Here is a 24,238-nt window from a genome sequence, read left to right as displayed (position 1 = left end):
GGTTGACTCAGCCTTCCATCCTTTCTAAGGTAGGTGAAATGAGGACCCAGATTGTGGGGGCAATAAGCTGACTTTGTATAAATATACAAAAGGATGAAGGCTATTGCTGAGCACATTGTAAGCCGCCCTGAGTCTTCGGAGAAGGGCGGCATATAAATCAAATTAAAAAAAAAAAAAATCCACTGGCTAGCTGGGAATTTGGGAGAGTGGTCAGGTCACCCTGCTGAGTATGGATTGGAAGTTGTGGTAGAGGAAATGGTTAAGAGCAAAATTCCTCTTTCCAACGGGAACAAAATTTTGCAAAGAAGGTAGGAATAGAGAACATTTTTCAGCAGGTTCACCAAACTTAAGATAATGTAGAGAGTCAAGCAGGTGTCCTTGAAGCAAATATTTGGACATTGGTAATAAAAAGGGACACGGTGGCTCCGTGGCTAAGACGCTGAACTTGTCAATCGAAAGGTCGGCAGTTCAGCGGTTCGAATCCCTAGTGCCGCGTAAGGGGTGAGCTCCCGTTCCTTGTCCCAGCTTCTGCCGACCTAGCAGTTCGAAAGCAGGTAAAAAATGTAAGTAGAAAAATAGGGACCACCTTTGGTGGGAAGGGAACAGCGGTCCGTGCGCCTTTGGCATTGAGTCATGCCGGCCACATGACCATGGAGACGTCTTCGGACAGCGCTGGCTCTTCAGCTTTGAAACGGAGATGAACATCGCCCCCTAGAGTGGGGAACAACTAGCACATATGTGTGAGGGGAACCTTTACCTTTACCTTAAACCGGCAATCGTCGACTTACAACAGTTCATTTAGTGACCGCTCAAAGTTACAATGGCACTGAAAAAAGTGACATGCCCATTTTTCGCACTTTTTTTATTTTATATTTATTTTTATATGCCGCCCTTCTCCAGAGACTCAGGGCGGCTTACAATGCGTTAAGCAATAGCCTTCATACTTTTGTATATTTTTTATACAAAGTCAGCTTATTGCCCCCACAACCGGGTCCTCAATTTACCCACTTTAGAAAGGATGGAAGGCTGAGTCGACCTTGAGCCTGGTGAGAATTGAACTCGCAGTAATTGCAGGCAGCTGGATGTTAAATGCTGCCTTAGTAGGAGGCATTAGCCTCCTACGCCACTCAGGCTCCTGTTGCCGTATCCCCATGGTCACATGATTTACATTCGGATGCTTAGCATCCCTCAAACCCTGGGACGGGAAATGGAAATCCGAAGAAATGGAGGCTGAACAAAAAGAGAATATTTCTAGCTCGGGATTGAAATGTGGAGTCCTTGGTGGTGTCTGAGCTTGGTGGTTTTCCTGCAGATGTTTCATTACCCAACCAGTGTTAGAAGGGAATGAGGTTTGTGAGAGGAGGAGGAGAAGGAGGAGGAAGGAGGAAGAGGAGGACTGTGAGGGTCCTTGGTGCTCTCTGACAGATGATTTCTTGCAGATGTTTCATTACCCAACTAGGTAAAAATCATCAGTGTAAGAAGGGAATGAGGTTTGTGGAGAGGAGGAGCAGGAGGAGCAGGAGGAGGAAGAGGAGGAGGAGGAGGAGGAGGAGGAGGAGGAGGAGGAAGGAGAACTGTGGGGGTCCTTGGTGCTCTCTGACTTGGATGTTTTCTTGCAGACGTTTCATCACCCAACTAGGTAATATCATCCGTGTTAGAAGGGAATGAGGTTTGTGGAGAGGAGGAAGAGGAGGAGGAGGAGGAGGAGGAAGAGGGAGAGGGAGAGGAGGAAGGAGGGAGAGGAGGACTGTGGGGGTCCTTGGTGCTCTCTGGCTTGGATGTTGTTTTCTCGCAGACGTTTCATCACCCAACTAGGTAACATCATCAGTGCGAGAAGACAGTAGGGTTCAAGCGCCGATGACGTCACCTAATTCAGGTAATGAAACCCCTGCAAAGGGAGCTGCTAAGCTCAGAGAGCGCCCCTCAAATTAAGGCTGACTCTCTTATCCCGACTCCCCCGTTAGGATGCGAGCAGCTCGCTTCCGCTGCAGAAACCCCGAGCGCCCCTCGAGGGCAGCAGAGGGTGGATGCCAAGCAACGGGTCGCCGCAATGACAGGGCGGCAACACTAGAGGGCGCTGCCTCTTTCGCAGGCTCCGGCCGCTCGCCTCCCCCTCCTCCCTCCCCTGCGGGCCCATAGAGCTAGAAGCCTAGAGTGGCACGAATTTCCACACAGGTTTTTTTTTTGGGGGGGGGGGCTGCTTTTCCTATATATTGCAAAATCTCAGGCAGACGCCAGGGGGCGCTAAGAGGGGAGGATGGCCCCCGGCGCCTCTTTACTGCCGCCTCGAGGACCGCCGGCTCCCTCAGAGGGCATCCGAGGCCGGTCGGACGCCCCCGATTGTGGGGGCGGGGGCTCCGAGGACCCTCCCCCCCCCCCCGTTTCTGAGGAGAAAGAGCGCGCGGAACCCAACAGCGCCACCTCGCGAACGTCCCTCCTGGCCCCGCCCCCTTCGCTGCTCTCGCGAGAGCCGGGCGGCGCGAGGGTGACGTCACCGCCGCCCGATGCGGGCCATGGGCAAGAAGCACAAGAGGCACAAGGGGGAGAAATACCCGTATGAAGGTACCGGCGGCGCCCGTGGGGAGGGGGGGGAGGGGGGAGAGAGAGGGAGGGAGAGGTGGGCCGGGGGCGCCTCCCGTCCGCCCGAGACCCCCGCTGTCTTCCTGGGGGAGGGAAGGGAGAGAGGGAGGAGCAGGGACCGGCCGGGGGTCTCGATCTGTCAGCCTTCGGGGGAAACCAGGGCTCCCATAATCCCCTGCTGGGAGGGAGGGAGGGAGGGAGGGGGGATCTGCACCTCCCAGAATCCCCTGCCAGAGGGAATGTGCAGCCCCCCCAAATCCCCAATTTTTTGGGGGGGGACTGCAGCTCCCAGCATCCCCTCTCAGAAGGAACTGCAATTCCCAGAATCCCCTGCCAGAGGGAAATCAGCAACTCCCAGAATCCCCTATGGGGGGGGAGAAACTTCAGCCCCCAAAATCCCCAACTGGGGGTGAACTGCAGCTCCCATAATCCCCTGCTGGGAGGGAGGGAGGGGGGGATCTGCACCTCCCAGAATCCCCTGCCAGAGGGAATATGCAGCCCCCCAAATCCCCAATTTTGGAGGGGGGGGACTGCAGCTCCCAGCATCCCCTCTCAGAAGGAACTGCAATTCCCAGAATCCCCTGCCAAAGGGAAATCAGCAACTCCCAGAATCCCCTATGGGGGGGGAGAAACTGCAGCCCCCAAAATCCCCAACTGGGGGTGAACTGCAGCTCCCATAATCCCCTGCTGGGAGGGAGGGAGGGGGGATCTGCACCTCCCAGAATCCCCTGCCAGAGGGAATGTGCAGCCCCCCAAATCCCCAATTTTTGGGGGGGGGGACTGCAGCTCCCAGCATCCCCTCTCAGAAGGAACTGCAATTCCCAGAATCCCCTGCCAAAGGGAAATCAGCAACTCCCAGAATACCCTATGGGGGGGGAGAAACTGCAGCCCCCAAAATCCCCAACTGGGGGTGAACTGCAGCTCCCATAATCCCCTGCCAGAGGGAACTGCAATTCCCAGTATCCCCTGCCAGAGGGAATCAGCAATTCCCAGAATCCTCCACTGGGGGGGTAAGTGCAGCCCCCCAAATCCCCAATTTGGGGGGGGACTGCAGCTCCCAGCATCCCCTGTCAGAAGGAACTGCAATTCCCAGAAACCCCTGCGAAAGGGAAATCAGCAACTCCCAGAATCCCCTACCAGAGGGAACTGCAATTCCCAGCATCCCCTGTCAGAAGGAACTGCAATTCCCAGAAACCCCTGCCAGAGGGAATCAGCAATTCCCAGAATCCTCTACTGGAGGCAACTGGAGCCCCCGAAATCCCCTACTGGGGGGAACTGCAGCCCCCAAAATCCCCTGTGAGAAGGAACTGCAATTCCCAGTATCCCCTGTCAGAAGGAATTGCAATTCCCAGAATCCCCTGCCAAAGGGAAATCAGCAACTCCCAGAACCCCCGACAGAAGGCACTGCAATTCTGCAATTGTGGCTTGACTACAGTTCCCAGCAGCCCCAGCCAGAAGAGTGGCATTTCTAATAAAATATACATGCACATTGCTTCAGGTCTTTGTATCTCCATGCGTATCTATCCATGTCCTTGTTAACTTAAGTGTGTGTCCCATCTGTATTATTATACAAATCTTTTTCGCGCAGTTTTTCCCTCTTCATTGGCAGGGTTACCTAGAAAACTTCATTTTATTTCACTATGAAATGAAATCTAATTTTGGAACGAATCCCAAACTTTTCTTAGCCTCTTTCTTTATGAAAGCAGTTTATTTATGGCTTTGTATGTTGAATTGTTCATTTTTCTCAAGCTATTTGGAAAAAAGGTACATAGATATTTATAGCGCATCCCTAAACTCGGAAGGGAACATCACACTAAGCAAATGTATTGCGGTTCAGAGCAATGTGAAAATTTGCCTCTCTGTATTTAATAACGATAACGTTGGCTAGTGATGTTGCTAAGGGTTAAGCATTGCTTCTTGAGCATTCAGGTGATATAATTAAAATTGGGGTCAAGGTCAGTGGATAAGTGTATATTCTGGTATGATTGGCAGAATTACTGCTAATTTCCAGTAGTAATTCAAAATATTCAAAGCAAATCTAAGATCTGTCTTATGAAGTCTTAATCTGCTATCTTTAAATATCTTAACTATAGATAGTCTTTGACTTACAACCACAATTGAGCCCAACATTTCTGTTGCTAAGTGAGACATTTGTTAAGTGAGTTTTGCTGTATTTGATGACCTTTCTTGCAGCCGTTGTTAAATGAATCACTGTGGTTGTTAAGTGAGTAAACCAGTTGTTATGTGAATCTGGCTTCCCCATTGACTTTGCTTGTACGAAGGTCTCAAAAAGGGATCATGTGACCCCAGGACACTTCACAAATATGAGTCAGTTGCCAGGCATTTGAATTTTGATCACATGACTACAGGGAATGCTACAACAGTCGTAAGTATGAAAAATGGTCATAAGTCACTTTTTTCAGTGCCATTGTAACTTCAAACTGTCACTAAATGAATGGTTGTAAGTCAAGAACTATCTGTAATCTTAATCATTTTTTTTAAATTCACAATTGAATTGGTTAGGCGTTAACATTGCCAATATTTAGAAAGCTTAACCGGGAGTTCCCCTTTATATGTTTCTTCAAGAATATGTAGAAAAACCATTAAAACTTGTCTTGAAAGTGGGAGGAAGCGAAGTCGCAGAACTATCTACTCAGAGCTCGGTTCACGATTCATCCCTGTATGAAGACAAAAGCGAACATGAAAAACACAAAGACAAGAAAAGAAAGAAAAGGAAAAAAATGGAAAAACAAGTCCCTGGTGAGGAAAAGGAAAAAAGGAAGAGAAAAGTAAAGGTAATTATTAGAACATTTACTTGGTTTACTTTAAGAGCTGGGGTGGCGCAGTGGTTAGAATGAAGTATTGCAGGCTGACTCTGCCATCTGCCAGCAGTTCAATTCTCATTGGCTCAAACTGGATTCTATCTATCTTCTCTCTTTCCGAGGTCAGTAAAATGAGGACCCAGATTGTTGGGGCCAATATGCTGACTCTGTAAACTGCTTAGAGAGGGCTATAAAGCACTGTGAAGCGGCATATAAGTCTTAAGTGCTATTGCTATCCATCCATCCATCCCTCCCTTCCTTCCTTCCTTCTGTGGTACAATGGTTAGAATGCAGTATGGCAAGCTCTGCCCACAGCCAGGAGTTCAATCCTGACGTGCTCAAGGTTGACTCAGCCTTACAACCTTCCAAGGTCGGTAAAATGAGGACCCAGATTGTTGAGGGCAATATGCTGACTCTGTAAACCGCTTAGAGAGGGCTGTAAGCACTGCGAAGTGGTATATAAGTCTAAATCCTGTTACTAAGTGCTATTAAAATGTTAAAAAAATGTTTATTTATGCCGGATTGTGTTTGAGATTATTAAATGGGGCATGAAAATAATCCAGAACAAGTTTAAAAAGGTAGAAAGTCTCCCTTTCAAATATTGGTTACATTTAAATTGGGGAAAAAATAGATACGGTGCTCTGTAAAATTCCTTTTATTTCAGAGAAGACTCTTGTGAATAATTTGTGACTCTTAGATACTGCTAGGCTGCGGCTCCCATCAATTCTGGCCTTATTGCTCATGCTGGTTTGGGATCCAGTATCTGCAGACTCCCCATTTTCCAGATACTCGAAAACTTTTTATATACGAAGCAGCAAAAATATATCCTAGTAGAAATAATTTCCATGAGCCAATTGTCTAACCTGATACAACTCCCACTTCCTGCATTCCTGTGAACGGAGATGCTTTTAACGTTAATGAATGTCCTAATTAATGCAACTACGTTGATTTATGCCAAATATTGCAGAATAATTTTGACTTAAGCCTTGCACAAAGAAGCTGCGCTTCATATTTTGCAACCGGTTGCACTGATGTTTCACAAGCATTTTTCATTGTTTCTTCAGGAAGATAAAAAGAAGCGAGATCGAGATGCTGGTGAGAGCGAAGGAGAAAGAGAACTTAAATGTCAGTCTCCTTTAAGACTGGAAGTGCCGCTTGTAAAATCGCTAGCAAGCAGTTTAGCAAAACAGGAAGGTAAAGGAAATGCTATTTTTCTTTCAAATCCCTATGCAGTTTTTTCTGGTTTTGTAGTAAAAAAAAATCATTAATAGAATACAATACAATACAATACAATTCTTTATTTGCCAAGTGTGATTGGGGACACAAGGAATTTGTCTTGATGCATACGCTCTCAGTGTACATAAAAGAAAAGATACCTTCGTCAAGAATCATAAGGTACAACACTTAATGATAGTCATAGGGTACAAATAAGCAATCAGGAAACAATATCAATATAAATCGTAAGGATACAAGTAACAAAATTACAGTCATACAGTCATAAGTGGAAGGAGATAGGTGGTGGGAACAATGAGAAGATTAATAGTAATGCAGATTTAGTAAATAGTTTGACAGTGTGTAAATAGTTTGACAGTGTTGAGGAAATTATTTGTTTAGCAGAGTGATGGTGTTCGGGGGAAAAAACTGTTCTTGCGTCTAGTTCTTGTTTGCTCTATATTAATATTAATCTATTAATAAAATAATGGTACTAAACCATAACTACTGATGCAAACGGTAACAAGATAAATCCTAAATAAGCATTGCACCAACTACACTTTGTCGTTTTCTCGAGGATGTTTCTGTGTCGTTTTTTCTGCCTAAAACTCATTGGCAAATTCCTCTAAAATTAAATAAATGTTATTCTCCTGGAGAAAGACCCAGACTTTTGCTAGTTTGCAAAGACGGAACTCAAGAGTATCTTCACTGATGTGGAAACTTTGTTAAAATACAGTAATGAAGGATAAACAGACTTCTTAAATGTATCTCATTGTCTTTGTATCACTCTTTAATCCTTTGTTTGTCACGATTTAGTACTTTGTTTCCATCCAAATATAGAGATCTCTTTTCTGTTTTGTTTCCTTTTCCTCTTTTTTTTATCCTAGAAGTAGAACAGACACCCCTTCAAGAAGCTTTGAACCAGCTTGTAAGACAACTACAGAGGTGAGTGGTCGCTGCATTTTGTGCATAAATGCTGTTGTTTATAGGAATTAGTAAAGAGGTTAATGCCTCAATAATATCAGTGGTCAAAGCTAAATCAAAGTCGCATCTTGGGGCATAATTCTTATAACACCTGAATTTAATATTTGCTTTCTCTCTTAAATAAACAAAAAGATTATTGCAGTGCTTTGACTGGTAATTTTGCCGTGTTTACAAATTGAAATAACTTTGAAATAATCCAGGTATTATACTCCTATTATAGATTTAGCTATTCAGTCCAGCTATTATATTATTATTATTATTATTATAGATTATTATATATCTTTTCATTAAACATGAAACTCAGTCAACTGAACATTCAAAAATGCATCACAAATAACATTGACTGGTGCTAATGGTTGATACGGGTTGCTGCCAGCATCCTAGGTATGAACCAAGTACCTTCTTAAGATGTACGATGTTCCAAGTAGCGCAGTTTTTTGCAGTTCCGCTGGTGTTATTGCAGGAAGCTGCAATTTGTTGATGTATCTTATAAAATACTTGGACATGGTACCAAGTGCCCCGATGACAACGGGTATCACTGTTACATGTTTCATCCATAGCCGTGTAGTTTCGATGGTCAGGTCGTGATAGTTCATGATTTTTTCCAGTTCTTTTTCTTCAACTCCGGCATCTCCTGGTACTGCGATGTCAATAAATTGTATGTTTCGGTTTTCGACAACTGTGATATCTGGCATGTTGTGTTCCAAGTGACGATCCGTCTGTATTCGAAAGTCCCACAAGATCTTCACCTTCTCATTTTCTATAACTTTTTCCACTTTATGTCCCCATGACTTTTTGGATACAGGAAAGTCATATTTTTTACATAATGACCAGTGGATTAATTTAGCAACTTGGTCATGTCTAGCTTTGTAATCAGTTTGTGCGATTTTGCTGCATTCACATATTAAATGTGAAACAGTTTCGACTTTATTGTTGCAGAGTCGGCAGTTTGGATTGATGATGGATTTTTGTATCTTTGCTTTCATGGCATTAGTTTGTAGTGCTTGTTCTTGAGCAGCGAGTATTAAACCTTCCATTTCTTTCTTGATGGTTCCCATCTTAAGTAAATGTAAAGTTGTCATCACATTTTCCTTCAATGTTTTTCAAGTGCTGTCCATGCAAAGCTTTGGTTTTCCATCTATTTAATCTGTCATCCAGCTGTTTTCCCTTATATCCTGCCTTTGTTTCTGTTGTTTTTATAATGTTCTCCATTTTCACAGCCTGCAGCAATTTTTCTTTACTTTGGTTCATATAATCATTCAAAGTTTTTATTATTATTATTATTATTATTATTATTATTATTATTATTATTATTATTATTATTATTATTATTATTATTAGCCTTTAGAGTACTCTCCATTTTGCAGAACAGATCACATTTAAAGGAGAGGAAATTATTTTGGACATCTGTAGTGGCCTTGAACATGAAGCTCTCAAAATCCTCTATAGTTTAGTTTAGAAATCTCAACCACATTTTAGTCATATAATCTCAGTATAAAAAGTGGGTATGAGAGGGATGGGGACAGAGAGATTTCTACATTTTTAAAAAAAAAATAAAAAGGGGGTTGGCATAAGGCCAGATCTGCTTCTAGTTTCATCTTAGTTTTCTACTTTCTTTTAAGTCGGAGTCATGTCTTCCTTTTTAATAGTAAAACTCTGTTCTTTGTTATAGAAACGGAACATGAAACGCTGTTCTTTTCATTTCTTAACAGAAAAGATCCAAACGCTTTCTTTTCATTTCCTGTGACGGACTTCATCGCTCCTGGTTACTCCATGATCATTAAACGCCCAATGGATTTTAGTACTATGAAAGAGAAGATAAAGAATAATGGTTACCAATCCATAGAAGAGCTAAAGGTGCTTATAATTTATATCCTAACCGCAGAGAGGGGATTAAATGTCAACACTTGCCGGCAGTCGCAATTGTGATGGGCAGAATTTGTCAAAACATACCTTTCACTTGGAGACTGAACTTTCCTAGTTTTATGAGCAAAGAATCGTTTTAAGAATTCCCTTTGCTTTGAAAAGGCTTTGTGGATTTCTTCAGTAGTGCTTCAAAGAATAATTTGCAAGCGGTTATAGGATTGGAATGGACAGTTGCAGAAAAAGAGAAAATTGAAAAGCCAAAATACGTTTTTGCAGGTAGTCCTTATTACTTAACAACAGTTCGTTTAGTGACCGAAGTTACAATGGCACTGAGGAAAAAAAGCAACTGATGTCTATTTTTCATACTTACGACCGTTTGCAGCATCCCCATGGTCACACGATCGCTATCCATGTGATTCCCCTTTGAGACAAGCAACTGTGGTTACTCACTTAACAACTGGCAAGAAAGGTCATAAAATGGGTCAAAACTCATTTAGCAATTGTCTCGCTTAGCAACATAAATTTTGTGCTCAATTGTGGTCGTAAGACGAGGACTACCTGTATTAGAGCTTGAGACAGTGTAAAACAAGGTGGGCTAAGGTTTTATGTTAGCTTAAGGAGAACTTGTCTGTATGTTTGTCAGATTAATAGATCAATAATAATCATATTATTATATATAAACACTGGAAGTTTTTAAGAAGAGGTTGGATAAGCATTTGTCTGAAGTGATGTAGGGTTTCCTGCCTAAGCAGGGGGTTGGACTAGAAGACCTCCAAGGTCCCTTCCAACTCTGTTATTCTATTCTATTCTATTCTATTCTATTCTATTCTATTCTATTCTATTCTATTCTATTCTATTCTATTCTATTCTATTCTATTCTATTCTATTCTATATAATAATCACAAAAGTTCATTGACTGTCCCCAGCCACTCTTCTGCAATATACTAAAGGATGAAGCCATTGAAATTCAAAAGGAACTTATTCAACCAGCATAATAGGACGAGAAAAATATATATTTGAATTTCATCTTTTCCTTAAGAGGAGAAGAAAGATTGAGAAACGTTTGCACATAATCAGAACTAAATGTCTTTTTTTTCCCCCTTTTGCATCGCCATTATCGCTTTTAGAATAAATAATAGCTTTATTGGAATAAACAGCAAAACACGTATTATACGTTAAACTTGCCTCTTTCCTCTTTCTGAGCACTGCTGGTTAAAATATCTTGTCTCCGCACAACCCTTCTATTTGTACACATTAAAGAGAAACGCAAGGCAGTAGTAGTGGTGCATTAATGCGTCCAACCTGACAAAACAACGCTCTGATCTCTCGGGAGAACTGTCGGTGACGAACGCCGCCTTTATCGGTGCATTAATAGCAAAGTGTAAAAAATCAGAGGTCTGTCACCAGCACTTCTGGCCTCACACGGGATCTGTCATCCGGGAAGCTCATCAGCTGTTCGCCCAACATTGTGCAAGCTGATGTTGAAAGAGAAGAAGTCTCAAATCCCACCTCCAGGTTCGGCCTGTCATTCCAGCTTGAAGGCAACATTGAGGGAGCATCCTTAGAACATCCTCTGGATAAATCATCCTTTCTTAATATATACATGTTTCCTTAGGGGCGTGGTGGCTCAATGGCTAAGACACTGAGCTTGTCGATCAAAAGGTTGGCAGTTCAGCCGTTCAAATCCCTAGTGCTGCATTACGGGGTGAGCTCCCATTACTTGTCCCAGCTTCTGCCAACCTTTTGTGCTTCCCTTCCATAAGCAACTCAGAATCCATAGCTTGACATGCATTTTTATAGGCAATAATCCCAGAATTCTGCGCTCATGTGCCTTCATTTTTCTATTTATACAGGACAATTTCAGACTGATGTGTACAAATGCGATGGTCTATAATAAACCAGAGACAATTTATTATAAAGCTGCGAAAAAGCTCCTACATTCCGGAATGAAAATACTCAGTCAGGTAATTGATGGAGGGAATTCTGAGAGTTAAAATCCACACATCTTAAAGTTGAGAGACACTTCTTTATAGTACTTAATTCTTGGGATCATCTATTTGAAGGCAAATCATTATGGACTCTTGTAAATGCCTCTGGTCGAATACATCCTTTGTATTTCTAGAAAATTAGGTACCTAATTCATTAAGTTGCACAGGTTTTTCATCTGGTCGGAGTAAAGCAGCAAATTCACGTCACTTGTCTTGTTTTCTTAGGAACGAATTCAGAGTTTAAAACAAAGCATTGACTTCATGGCAGATCTTCAGAAAAGCAGGAAGCAGGCGGACAAAACCGGCTTGCAGTCTGGGGGAGAAGAAGAGGATGGTCTCGGAAAAGATGGAGACCCCACAGACATAGACCTCAGAGCTTTTAAAAGTCCCATCAAAGATTTCAAAAAGTGATTATATTCCCCCAGAAGCTGATATTTCCCCCCCCCCCCCATTTCAATAGAATCAGGAGCGGGAAACTGTGCAAGACAGTTTGGTGTTGTGGTTAAGGTACCAGGCTAGAAAGCAGAAGATAAGTGAGTTCTATTCCTGCCTTCGACACAAAACCAGCTGGATAAACTTGGCCAGTCACTCTCTCTCAGCCCCAGGAAGAAGGCAGTCGTCTTCTTCTTTTAACGACCTCTTGCGGGGTGGAGTCTGGGCAACTGAATGGAGCTAGCAGAGTGTTTACTGGCCGGATGCCCTCCCTGTCGCCAATGTGGAGTTCTGTTCAGCATATACACTCATTATGCCCAGAGAGAGAAATATCTGCCTCTACCTAGGATCAAACTCACAGCCTCCTGATTGTGAGGCAAGAGCTCCACCTCTTGGCCACTGCACCACTCCCAGGAAGAAGGCAGTATTGTTTAAAAATATTAAAACTCTTTTTTAAATTAGGTTAGCAAATCCAGTGAGAAGTTCATGTAATGAAGCCAATTCCCGATATGCATCCACCTCACTGACTAACTGTCGGTTTCACTCTTTTAACTGATGAAGAGGAGCACGGTGGCTTGTGTGGTTAGGACGCTGGCTTAACAAGCAACAAGCTGGCGTTCGAAACCCGGATGCTGCCATGGAATGGGGTGAGCTCCCGTCCTTCGCTCTAGCTCCTGCCGGGGACATGAAAGGAGCCCCCAGGCAACAGTGATATCACTGGCCAATCTTTTGACCCGGAAGCACTTAGTGAAAAACAAACAAACAAAAAACCCTGATGAAGAACATGACAATTGCTAGTTGCTGTTACCAATTATTAGCATTTACCATTTCTAATATTCAGAATCCAAAGGACTGTGCATTTTTTCTTATCATACTGATATTAAAAACTGTTACGTTCTAAAAGGGAACAAAATAATGTATATTGGTTTTTTATGTGTGTTTTAATGCCTTTTTTATTATTATTATTATTTTGGCCCCAGAAGAGAGAAAGAACTACTGGAAGAAAAAATTAGGAACAGTAATTTAGAGAAGGAACAAGAACTGATTGAACGAATAATTAAAGATTCAGGAGGGAAGTTGACCAAACGTTCTGCAAACACTCAGGTAAGCAGACAAAAGTTACGAAATGTTTAGAAAACTTCAGTTTCCGCTCTAAGTCTCCGAGTCTCAACATAATGCTTTAAATGTTAGCATCCCTCCACATCTCCATTAATTGAAACAGTTAGCAAAACAGTTACTTACCCTACTTTTCGGCGTATAAGACGCACTCCCCCCTCCCCCAAAGAGGGTGGAAATGTTGGTGCGTCTTATACACCGAATACAGCCATTTTTGGCCTCCCGAAACCCTGCCCCGCATATCCCGTTTCCCCAAAAACGGGGGCCTGCAGAGTGCTCCTGGGAGCTAGGGAGGGCAAAAACGTGACACGGGGGTTTTGGGAGGGGCAAAAACGATCCTGTTTTTTTGCAAAAAACGGGGCCTGCAGAAGATGTGGGAGGCCTGCAGAGTGCTCTTGGGGGCTGGAGGAGGGCACAAACGCGATACGTGGGGGGGTTTGGGAGGCCAAAAACGGGCCCAGAAGCACTCTACAGGCCTCCAAACCCTCTGCACATCCTGTTTTAGCGAAAAACAGGCCCGTTTTTTTTGCAAAAACAGAATGCACAGAGGGTTTAGGAGGCCTGCAGAGTGCTCCTGAGGGCTGGGGGAGGGCAAAAACTTTTCCTTGTTTATCTCTTCAGTGGGTTTTATAGTCTGAAAAATACGGTAGCTTTTTTTTTTTTAACTCAGTAAAAAAAATGGCTCCTTTTTGTACTAGCCCTTTAATCTCTTGATTCGCTTCAATAGCTTGTTCTTTTCCAGTGTGAGTTTGAGAGAAGAAAACCTGATGGCACAACCACCCTGGGACTTCTTACTCCAGCCGAGAATATGGCAGGAGGTAATGCATGCTAGAGCGATTTTAATATTCCTCCTGGGGGTTGCGTTTGCAAATGATGGGGATGATTCATTTAAAACTGGTGCCAAGGACAATTCCTACTGCTATCTTACAAAGCCTGATATTAAATATACCTCAATCGGTTTGTCTTTCAAATGAGTAGCATGTCAGGGTTCCAACTGATGCCCTAATTAAATCATGAACCTCGAGCCAAGCTTCAAAAGAAATCCAGTTATTTATTAGGAGCGTCATGTCCGCAGGTTCCCAAGTGAAGCCAGCTCTGACCCTATGTAATTTACACTCCGATTATGGCCCTGTTTCCCCCCCCCTCCCCCCAGGGTGTGTCATCAATCACATTCGCCAACGGAACAATTTCCCAGGCCGGCTGCTGTAGGCAACCCTGGGATACAGCCTTAAGAGGGATAAGCATGGAATGTGCCTCTGTCTTAGGCTGCCTTGCCGTTTCACCAGTTTCCCATCCCCCCTGGCCTATGAGAGCAGGCCGGGGATACTTTGCGAGTTGACAGCATTTAATCGGAGAAACGCTGAGCTATAGGAGGAAGGTTTTAGGAAAACCCCTTGCTAAAATGTAAATTTGGACATGCTTCCATTCCAAAGGCCAACTTTTCAATTGAATGACACAGGGAAAACATAACCCTTTCCATTGCTTAATTTGAATGTGTTATAACCCCCTTTTAGCGGGGTTTTTCCCTTCATCTAATACAGATCACAAAAAAACTCTCATTATACAAAATTTAAACTCCCGTTCCTTCATTCTAAGCTTCATAGTGATTCTACGCTTCTCTCTATTTTCTTACATCTACAGCCTTCTTATTGCAATAGGTTTAGAGCTATTTCTATCTTATTTCATCTTTTGCTGCTGTCTGTTTTTTCCTCCTCCCACTTCGTTGCTGTCTCAAGGACTCTTTGAGTCCTTTTTCGCCACCTTGATTTCTTTTCCTTAAGAGATCTGAAATTGGGATAAACTCTCCCATGAAAAAGAGAATGAGGCTGTTTTAACTCTCCTTCCCAGGTAGTCTCAAAGGTGCTTTTTCAAGAGGCAACTGGACTTTCTGTTTTTTCTTTGAAGACGTTTCGCTTCTCATCCAAGAAGCAGCTGCTGCTGCTGCTGCTGCTGCTTCTTTGTCTTCTCCTTCTTCTTCTCCTCCTTCTTCCGTCTTGTTCTTCCTCCTCCTCCTCCTGCCTCCTCCTCCTCCTCCTCCTCCTCCTCCTCCTCCTCCTCCTCCTCCTCCTCCTCTTCTTCTTCTTCTTCTTCTTCTTCTTCTTCTTCTTCTTCTTCTTCTTCTTCTTCTTCTTCTTCTTCTTCTTCTTTTTCTTCTTCATCTTCTTCTTCTTCTCCTCCTCCTCCTCCTCCTCCTCCTCCTCCTCCTCCTCCTCCTCCTCCTCCTCCTCCTCCTCCTCCTCTTCTTCTCTTCTTCTTCTTCTTCTTCTTCTTCTTCTTCTTCTTCTTCTTCTTCTTCTTCTTCTTCTTCTTCTTCTTTTTCTTCTTCATCTTCTTCTTCTTCTCCTCCTCCTCCTCCTTCTCCTTCTTCTTCTCCTCCTCCTTCTTCCTCTTTTTCTTCCTCCTCCTCCTTCCCTCCTCCTCCTCCTCCTTCTTCTCCTCCTCCTCCTTCCTCTTTTTCTTCCTCCTCCTCCTCCTCCTTCTTCCTCTTTTTCTTTCTCCTCCTCCTTCCCTCCTTCTTCTTCTCCTTCTTCTCCTTCTTCTTCTCCTTCTTCTTCCTTCCTACCTTCCTACCTTCCTTCCTTCCTTCGTCTTCTCTGAAGAAGCTTCTTGGATGAGAAGCGAAACGTCTTCAAAGAAAAACCAGAAAGTCCTGTTGCCTCTTGAAAAAAGCACCTTTGGGACAACCATGACCTGGATGAACTGAGAATCTCCATAGGCACCTCCTTCCCAGGCAGCATCAAAACTCTGAATCCCAGGAGGGGTGGGAAATGCCCTCTTTGAGATGCACTTATTATAATGTTCAAGTCAGAGGCAAAAGTGTTCCTAAAAGAATTATTTTTCCATCATTTATTGTCGCAAAAACGTGAGAGAAAATCTTAAGATGTGCTGCGCACAGAGCATTATTCTGAAGGATTTGTTTCTACTTCATGTAAATAATTTAAAGTCACCTCCCGGATCCTTGTTCACCTGTTTTTTTCTTTTGGATTTTAGAGATGGGTTACAACTCTGTGAGGCTCGGAGCGACGGCTGGAAGACTTCAGTCAGGTGTCAATACTTTACAGGGGTTTAAGGAAGACAAAAGGAACAAAGTAACCCCAGGTAACGGCTATGCCTATATTAAAGCGACCCAATTTCCCATAAAGAATGAATTTGGTTAAATGAACCAAGCTCCAGTCCTTTCAGAAAAAAAAAATTAAAAGTATCACTTTTCCTCACTGGATTCTTCGTATTATCAGTGGGATCCTCGCTGCTCCCTGAGCAGACATGCTCTTGCAGACATTTCATTACCCAACTAGGTAACTTCATCAGTGCTAGACGAGAGTGAGGTTTGTAGAGTTGAGAAGGAGGAGGAAGAGGACTACAGGATCCTCGGTGCTCTCTGAACGATTTGTTTTCTTGCAGACATTTCATTACCCAGCTAGATAACATTATCAGTGTTAGATGGGGTTTGTGTATAAACAAGAGCAACCCCCCCTCCTTTCTAGTACTGATGATGTTAGTAACCTGGGTAATGAACGTCTTCAAGAAAATTCGGGGAACATTAAGGATCCCTCATTTCAACTCTGAGCTACAAATATTCTTTTCTGTCTTATCTCTCAATTAAGAGCCAGCGTGTGCTGCCTCTTTTACACTAAAAGTTCCATCAGGGCACTAGTTTGAACTGGCATTAGAGGCCAAAAACAGTGTTATCACTGCCAGAATTTAAACAAAATACACTCTTCAACATTCCTAGTTTAATTTACAATATTGGACTCTCTCTTCCTATGACTAATGGTGCTTTTGAAGAAACATGATACGAATAAAAAGGACACTATCAAGTGTTCAGAAAAAAGATACCCTTATGTGCAAGATACTTCATTCTGCTTCATTTCTGTCAGAGTATGAATATTCATGGACTGGAATAGATGAATAGGCATGGTAACAGGTCAGCCAATGGGGCTTGTTTTGGAGACAAAAACTTAAGCTAGAAGTCTGGGCGTGGCTAAACTCAGATCTAAAAGGAAACCAGTCTGCTCTGCTGAAATGAAACTAACTGTTTTCTCCTGCCTTGCGTTTTGCTTGTAACCGCCACTATGTTGAAGAAGAATCTATATTGGTCTTGTACATTTACCTTCATGCATTATATGTATATAAAGAAGTTAACAAATCCTGCTGAATCAGTTTACCCGTGTGTGCTTTTCTGGATTTAATTTTCTACTGCAAATTCTAACCGTTTCCCATTAGTGATGTACTTGAACTATGGACCTTTTAGCTCGTATGCTCCAGCGTATGACTCCACATTTGCAAACATCAGCAAGGGACGATTCCGATTTAATCTACTCTACTTACGGAGAAGATTCCAATCCAGGAATTTTCAAGTGAGTCTTTCAGCAAGCGGGATTTCCCTTGGTTATTAGATTTTGTTTGCTAAGAGTAAAAGCTTCCCCATCAAATGCTCTGGTTTTCCCTTTTTCTAAGAACAGGCACTGGACACTTGACACCAAGAATGAGAGAATTTCACGTCATCCCTCATTTTCTACCAAAATGTTCTACTTAGTTGTTTATTTGTTTTTCTGAAATACCATATAGTGCATTTAAAAGCTGTGCCACAAGAAAATCTTCAAAACAATCCAGCTTGCTATTAACAATACGAAGTATTAAAACTGTGAAGGAGGGGAAATATTTAGGTGTTTGTCGTTTCAATTTAACTGGTAAAAGGGGAAAATATAATTATCATGGCTGCAGAAAAGTCTTTCATTGCTAGTTATTTTGGGATGCTAGTCCCTGTGGATGAAATATACCAGGAAGGATGGTTGTCCATACAGGGATATGAATACAAGACTTTGCACCAGTTGCAAAAAAATTTCTGCCCTTCGTGTTAATTTGTGCTCAGATTTACTAGGCCAAAATGCATTAAATATTTTTTAAATGCATCAGGAGAATGCCTTTTAATGTACCATGCAACTATAAAGTTACTTAGTTCATAAGCACTTTCTTGGAAAGTCATAGTTGCTTCATGTAACTCATCTATAGGTTTCTCCGTTATTTAATAGCAATAGCACTTGAACTTATATACCGCTTCACAATACTTTACAGCCCCTCTCTAAGCGGTTTACAGAGTGAGCTTCTTACCCCCAACAATCTGGGTCCTCATTTTCCCCACCTCAAAAGGACGGAAGGCTGAGTCAACCCTGAGGCAGTCAGGATCAAACTCCTGGCAGTCGGCAGAATTGGCCTGCAATACTGCATTCTAACCACTGCACCACCATGGCTCATGATTTAATATTAGTTTAAGGATAAATAATGAACGTCCTGTAGGTGCTGTTCATTGGTTCTTTTTGAGTTTTTAATTTTCCTTGACTATGTTTCTGTTTAGCATTAACAGGATACACCGATTAGATCTCTGCTAAAAAAAAAAAAAAAAAAACTGGTTGTTTTTAATCACCAGAACAATGACTTGGTGAAAAGAGAGATTATTCAAGTGTAATTATTATTTTTTTTATTGCTACCCTCGTAGGCTGGAAGTTAATTTTTACTAGGCAAGTTGTAATTAATTGTAAAATAATGGCGTTCCTTGCTTTTAGCATCAACGAGTTTTTGGCAAAGTCCCACGATCACTCTGGTCTGATGACTGACAGCTTGCTGGATGTCTTGACGCAAGGCGAACATTCTCGCACTCTCCGAGAACTCGAGACGGTGAGAACATTCACATGTGGGTGCATATTAAGGGCAGCTTAAACATTGTAGCGTTAAGGAGATTCGTGCCCAGGGAGCAGATGAAACCTTTCCTTGCTTATCATTTCTTGGTTCTCAAAAGAATAGAATAGAATAGGAATAGAAATAGAAATAGAAATAATAGAAATAGAAATAGAAATAGAAATAGGAGTGGGGAATGGAACGGAACGGAATGGAACAGAACAGAATAGAATAATAAATGAATGGAATAAGAATAGAATAGAATAGAATGGAATAAGAATAGAATAGAATAGAATAGAATAGAATAGAATAGAATAGAATAGAATAGAATAGAATAGAATAGAATAATGAATGGAATAAGAATAGAATAGAATAGAATAGAATAGAATAGAATAGAATAGAATAGAATAGAATAGAATAGAATAGAATAGAATAGAATAGAATAAGAATAGAATGAATAGAATAGAATAGAATAGAATAGAATAGAATAGAATAGAATAGAATAGAATAATAAATGAATGGAATAAGAATGAATAGAATAGAATAATGAATGAATGGAATAAAAATAGAATAGAATGGAATGGAATGGAATGGAACCCCATTTTACCTTTATTTTAAAATACTATTTGGTTTGATACATCTTAATTATTAACTGTAGAGGATATGTAGTCTTTATTTTATAGCTATTGATGTTTTAGATTTATCACCTGGACAAATAACTGTATTAAAATAGGAAGAGGCCTGGACGCTTTGTTCTGCCATTTATTTTGCGAGCTGTCAAGTTTTTTTATTGCATTTATTTGCTTCACTGTTTTCATTTTTGTCTTTTTAAAACGTTGCTGGTTATTGGCCGAATAAATATTACTGACTGACCAAGTATTATTGGATTGGACCCAAGGTTTTAATTTTTATTTTCTCATTTCTCGTTGCTTTATCCGGTTCTTTTCTAGTTGCAGACCACAGAGGGAACAGAACGCTTACATGAAAAGACGGACACAGCGAAAGACATTGAGGTGAGATAGTTATAAATGCGGTGGACATTCTGGTGGGGTTTTTAACCAGAAGGTTCTCTGTAGAGATTCTCAAATCATCCAGGTCATGGTTGTCCCAATGGTGCTTTTTTCTTGGGGGGTTCCTCCCCCCCTTTTCAAAATGTTTCACTTCTTGTGCAAGAAGCTTCTTCAGAACTGAAATCCAGTTGCCTTTTGAAAAAAGCATCTTTGGAACTTCAGTTGGCTTATATACACAGTGACTCATAGATACAATGACCTTACATTAGAGGTGAAATTCACCCGTTTCTATCCGGCTCGCCGAACCGGTAGCGCCAGCGGCAGGAGGCTCCGCCCACCCGCCAGGACATCATTACGTCCCATTTTTTACCCTCTGCGCATGCACAGAAGAGACATGTGCATAGCACGCGTGCACTCCCATTCCCGAACCGGTAGCGAAGGTAAGTGGATTTCACCGCTGCCTTACATACTGTACTTAATTATAAAGGACAGTCCTTTTATTTTAGAAATGTCCTTTAGATTTATTTATTTTTCAAAACCTTATTCTGGACCTTTATTTTGGACATTTAACTTAGCTTTAACTTAACACTTAATTTAACATACCAGTGTTACGACTTTACAGCTCAGTCTTTCACATTCATGTTGAAAATATGGAAGTTGAATTGTCGTTTTAAAATAAATGGATATACACTTTCATTTTAGATGCTTTTATTAGTTTGTGCGTTTTTGTAAAGTTCTCTTGGGCTTGCTGTAGAATTTTACTTTGTAATGCACAGTTGTAAACATAAGCAGTTTTCAAAAAAATTATCCTTATGATTGTCTTTCAGATTTGCTTTTTTTTTTCAGTTGGTCCTTCATGTTTTTCCCAAGAAAATATACTCACCGTAGTGCTATAGCGCATGATAATGCGCGAAGCATGATGTACATGTTTATTATTTTCTTGGAATTTAAGACCGTATCTTTGTTCGCGTTTCTAGATAATAGAAACAGATCCAGCCAAGGTTGATTCTGGCCTTAACAAAGAGAGGCTTACAGCACTGAGAGCGGTAACAAATTTTGGGGTGCCTGCTGAGGAATTTGATTCTGAAGGTGAGTCAACGTGTCTTTGCAAGGTCTTGTGGCAAAATCCAACTCAATTTATGGTGCCTCACAGCTTCGTCTTTGATTTCCTAGAAGCTGAAGTATTTCAGAGAAAGCTGGATGAAACCACAAAATTAATTTGTGACCTTCAGGATGCTCAAAACGAACGGCTGAGTACAAAACCGCCACCTAACATGATTTGTCTCTTGGGCCCATCTTACAAGGAAATGCATTTGGGTAAGAATTAAGAATGCTTATTTATTTATATCTCGCCTTTATGATTTTTTTAAGTACCCTGTTTCCCCCAAAATAAGACATCCCTGGTAATGAGCCCAATTGGGCTTTTGAGCACATGGCAATAAGGCCAAGCGCTTATTTAAAAAAAAAATATAAGACAGGGTCTTATTTTCGGGGAAACACGGTAATAATAATATTCACACACATTCTGAATGGGAATGGCCGCTTTGTTGAAAAACATACGTTGTTGAAGATAAAAATTTTAAGTAGCCTTCTAAAATGTTACATCAATCCATTTCTCTACTTTTTTCAGCGGAAAAGGTGACTAATAACCTGAAACAGCTGGCACAACAGGTAGCTCCAGGTGACATTGTCAGCACGTACGGAATCCGTAAAGCGATGGGGATTTCGCTCCCAGCTTCAGAAAAAACGGGCAGCCTTGGGGATTTCACAGAGGGTGAGTATGATCAGGCTGTCAGCAATCACTGTCTGCTTAGGAGCCCTATCTTGCAAAGTAGCACGTAGAGTTTACTTGGGAACCAGTCACATAGGTTTTAGAATACAGGTAGTCCTCGACTTAACGACTATAATTGAGCCCAACGTTTACATTGCTAAGTGAAACATTTGTGAAGTGAGTTTTGCCCTGTTCTACGACTTCCGTTGCCGCTGTTGTTAAGTAAATCATTGTGACTGTTACATTAGTCACACGGGTTGTTTAGTGAATCTGGCTTCATCCTTGATTTTGCTTATCAGAAGGTTGCAAAAGGGGATCGTGTGATCCCGGGACACCGCAAAGGTCATCAATACGAACCAATTTGCCAAGCGGCTGAATTTTGATCACTTGGCCACAGGGAAGCCGCAATGGTCATAAGTGTGAAAAACAGTCCTTTTCTCAGTGCCGTTGTAACTTTGAACGGTCACATAAATGAACTGTTCGTAAGTCGAGGACTACCTGTACATATCTTTGTTTCAATGGGGATCGGATTAGAACGATATTCTTAAATCTGAATTTGGTGGCTTGGCTTTCCTTAGCAGTTCTGAAAGTAAGAGATGTACTACGGTAGTCCTCAACTTCCGATCACAACTGAGCCCAAAATTTATGTCGCTAAGTGAGAAATTTGTTAAAATGAGTTTTTGCCCCATTGTACAACCTTTTTTTGCCACCGTTGTTAAGTGAATCACTGCAGCTGTTAAATTAGTAACCCGGTTGTTAAATGAATCCAGTTTCCCCCATTGATTTTGCTTGTCGGAAGCTCGCAAAAGTGGATCATGTCATCCCGGGACATTGCTACCGTCATAAATATGAGTCGGCTGCTAAGCATCCAAATTTTGTTCCCGTGGCCATGGGGATGCTGCCAACGGTCTTAAGTGTGAAAAATGATCATAATGGTCCAGTGCCGTTGTAACTTCGAGCGGTCACTAAATAAACTATTCGTAAGTCGAGGACTATCTGTATAAAGGTAGGGAGCATTAAACCCTCTCTCTGCCTTCTTGCTCCAAATCTCACTGACTTTCTCAGGACTTTCTTTTAATTAGAAAGTTAGATATATGCAGAAGTAGCAATATCCATCAAGAGAGTTAAGACTCTTGGTGATTCTGGGCACACAGCTGAGCCGTCTTCTTAGCAACAATCCAGAAGAGTCCATCGCTTCTGGGTTTCCTTTCAAGATGTCTAGCGACCTCCCAAGCTGTCCGAATGAAGCATTAACCCTGCCCAACCATTTTTTGTTTCCGAACGCAAACAAGGTTACAACCTAAACAGGGTTAATCTGGCCCGCACTTAGGATGGGCTAGCAACTACCGTATTTTTCAGACTATAAGATACATTTTTTGTCTCCCAAAAGGAGGTGAAAATGTCTGTTTTAGACCGAATATTTCCGAAGCCCAGCCCACCCGCTGGCCATTTTTTGGTCTCTGCATGCCCCATTTTTGGGCCTTTTTTCAGCCTTTTCCAAGCCTTTTTTTGGGCCCATTTTCAAGGCTTTTTTGACCTGTTTTGAGGCTTTTTTCGGCCCGTTTCCAGGGCTTTTTTCAGCCTGTTTTCGAGGCTTTTTCGGCCCGTTTTCAGGGCTTTTCAGCCTGTTTTTAGGGCTTTTTTCGGGCTGTTTTCAAGGCTTTTTTCAGTCCGTTTTCGGGGCTTTTTTTGGCTCGTTTTTGAGGCTTTTTCTTGGCCTGTGTTTTTCTGAAAAAACGGGCCAAAAAAAGGCAGGAAAAGGGCCAAAAAAAAAAAAAAAAGCCCCCAAAAAGGGAGGCCAAAAACTTTTTGTTGTTGTTTTCCTCTTCTAAATTCAGGTGCGTTTTATAATCTGAAAAATACGGTACTTTGAAAATAATTTGACCGGCTTCGCAAACCAAGCAAGTAAGATCATCAGTGGCTTTTCGGATTTTTTCTCTCCCCCCACCCCCCAGATATACAAGACTCTCCCAAGGCTGTTGTTCTGCTTGAAAATGAATGTGAACCAGTTGCTGTATGAAGCACCCTTATTAAACATCCCCTCTTCGGTGGCAGAGAGGTAAAATTTGCCCCATTGTATCCACAAGCCGTTTGTATACTTTTGTCTGTTAAATATTTGAATTCCTAATAAAACTCTTTAAAACCATGGTGGTCCTGTTCTGATTGCAGGTGTAAGAGATACGCTTTAAATAATACGCAGGCATTGGATCATGGTTTGTGGGAGCCCAGAAGGGGATAGCGGTTTGGAAGGTTTCTGAATATGGTTGATACTGCTTTTTGTTAGGGTGAGAATAAGGACACCCACAGCTAAAGATTTCCTGGTGATTTTCACATAAATCTCATTCCTGTTATCCAGATCTTGCTAGGCTATTTAAGGCTGAAAAAGGAACTGGGGAGAAAATATTCAAATAGACTTCAACATGCATTTCAGCACAGGCCAGGATTCCACATCACTTTACATATAATGCTTTTGGCAATATGTGACAAACACATCCAACAAACCTTCCTTCTCCAATTTGCCCCACAACAACAAACCTGAGCACCTGAATTTTCGACACGTGACCATGGGGATGTGCAACGGTTGTAAGTGCAAAAAAGGGTCGCGAGTAACTTTTTTCAGTGCCGTCGTATCTTTGAACGGTCCCTAAGTGAACCGTTGTAAGTCAAGGACAACCTGTATTGCAGAGACCGGGGGTCTATTTGTACTGCCTGATTCTTAAGTATATTTGTATATAAATTACAGAAGAAATAACATCAAATAACATGAAACGTTTAATACAG

The 24,238-nt window shown here is 41.9% G+C and overlaps 1 protein-coding gene across 1 annotated transcript; it reads left to right on the top strand.

Annotated features, from left to right (window-relative positions):
• Nucleotides 1–2,489: 2,489 nt before the first annotated feature.
• Nucleotides 2,490–23,603, top strand: BRD7 (bromodomain containing 7). The gene is given in 18 exon segments (XM_070953253.1): nt 2,490–2,562; nt 5,167–5,375; nt 6,467–6,596; nt 7,502–7,559; nt 9,311–9,455; nt 11,318–11,428; nt 11,678–11,859; nt 12,865–12,988; nt 13,743–13,818; nt 15,992–16,099; nt 17,225–17,298; nt 17,300–17,358; nt 18,565–18,676; nt 19,627–19,689; nt 20,664–20,775; nt 20,860–21,003; nt 21,317–21,460; nt 23,413–23,603. Coding segments are annotated over 18 exon segments (1,974 nt in total). The 5' UTR covers nt 2,490–2,504; the 3' UTR covers nt 23,478–23,603.
• Nucleotides 23,604–24,238: the final 635 nt, after the last annotated feature.

This window comes from Pituophis catenifer, unplaced genomic scaffold (assembly GCF_029215685.1).
Source record: "Pituophis catenifer annectens isolate HBS135680 unplaced genomic scaffold, rPitCat1.0.hap2 SCAF_13, whole genome shotgun sequence".
NCBI lineage: Eukaryota > Metazoa > Chordata > Lepidosauria > Squamata > Colubridae > Pituophis > Pituophis catenifer.
Note: the sequence above shows the minus strand (reverse complement) of the source record. Positions and strands in the feature narration are given on the sequence as shown.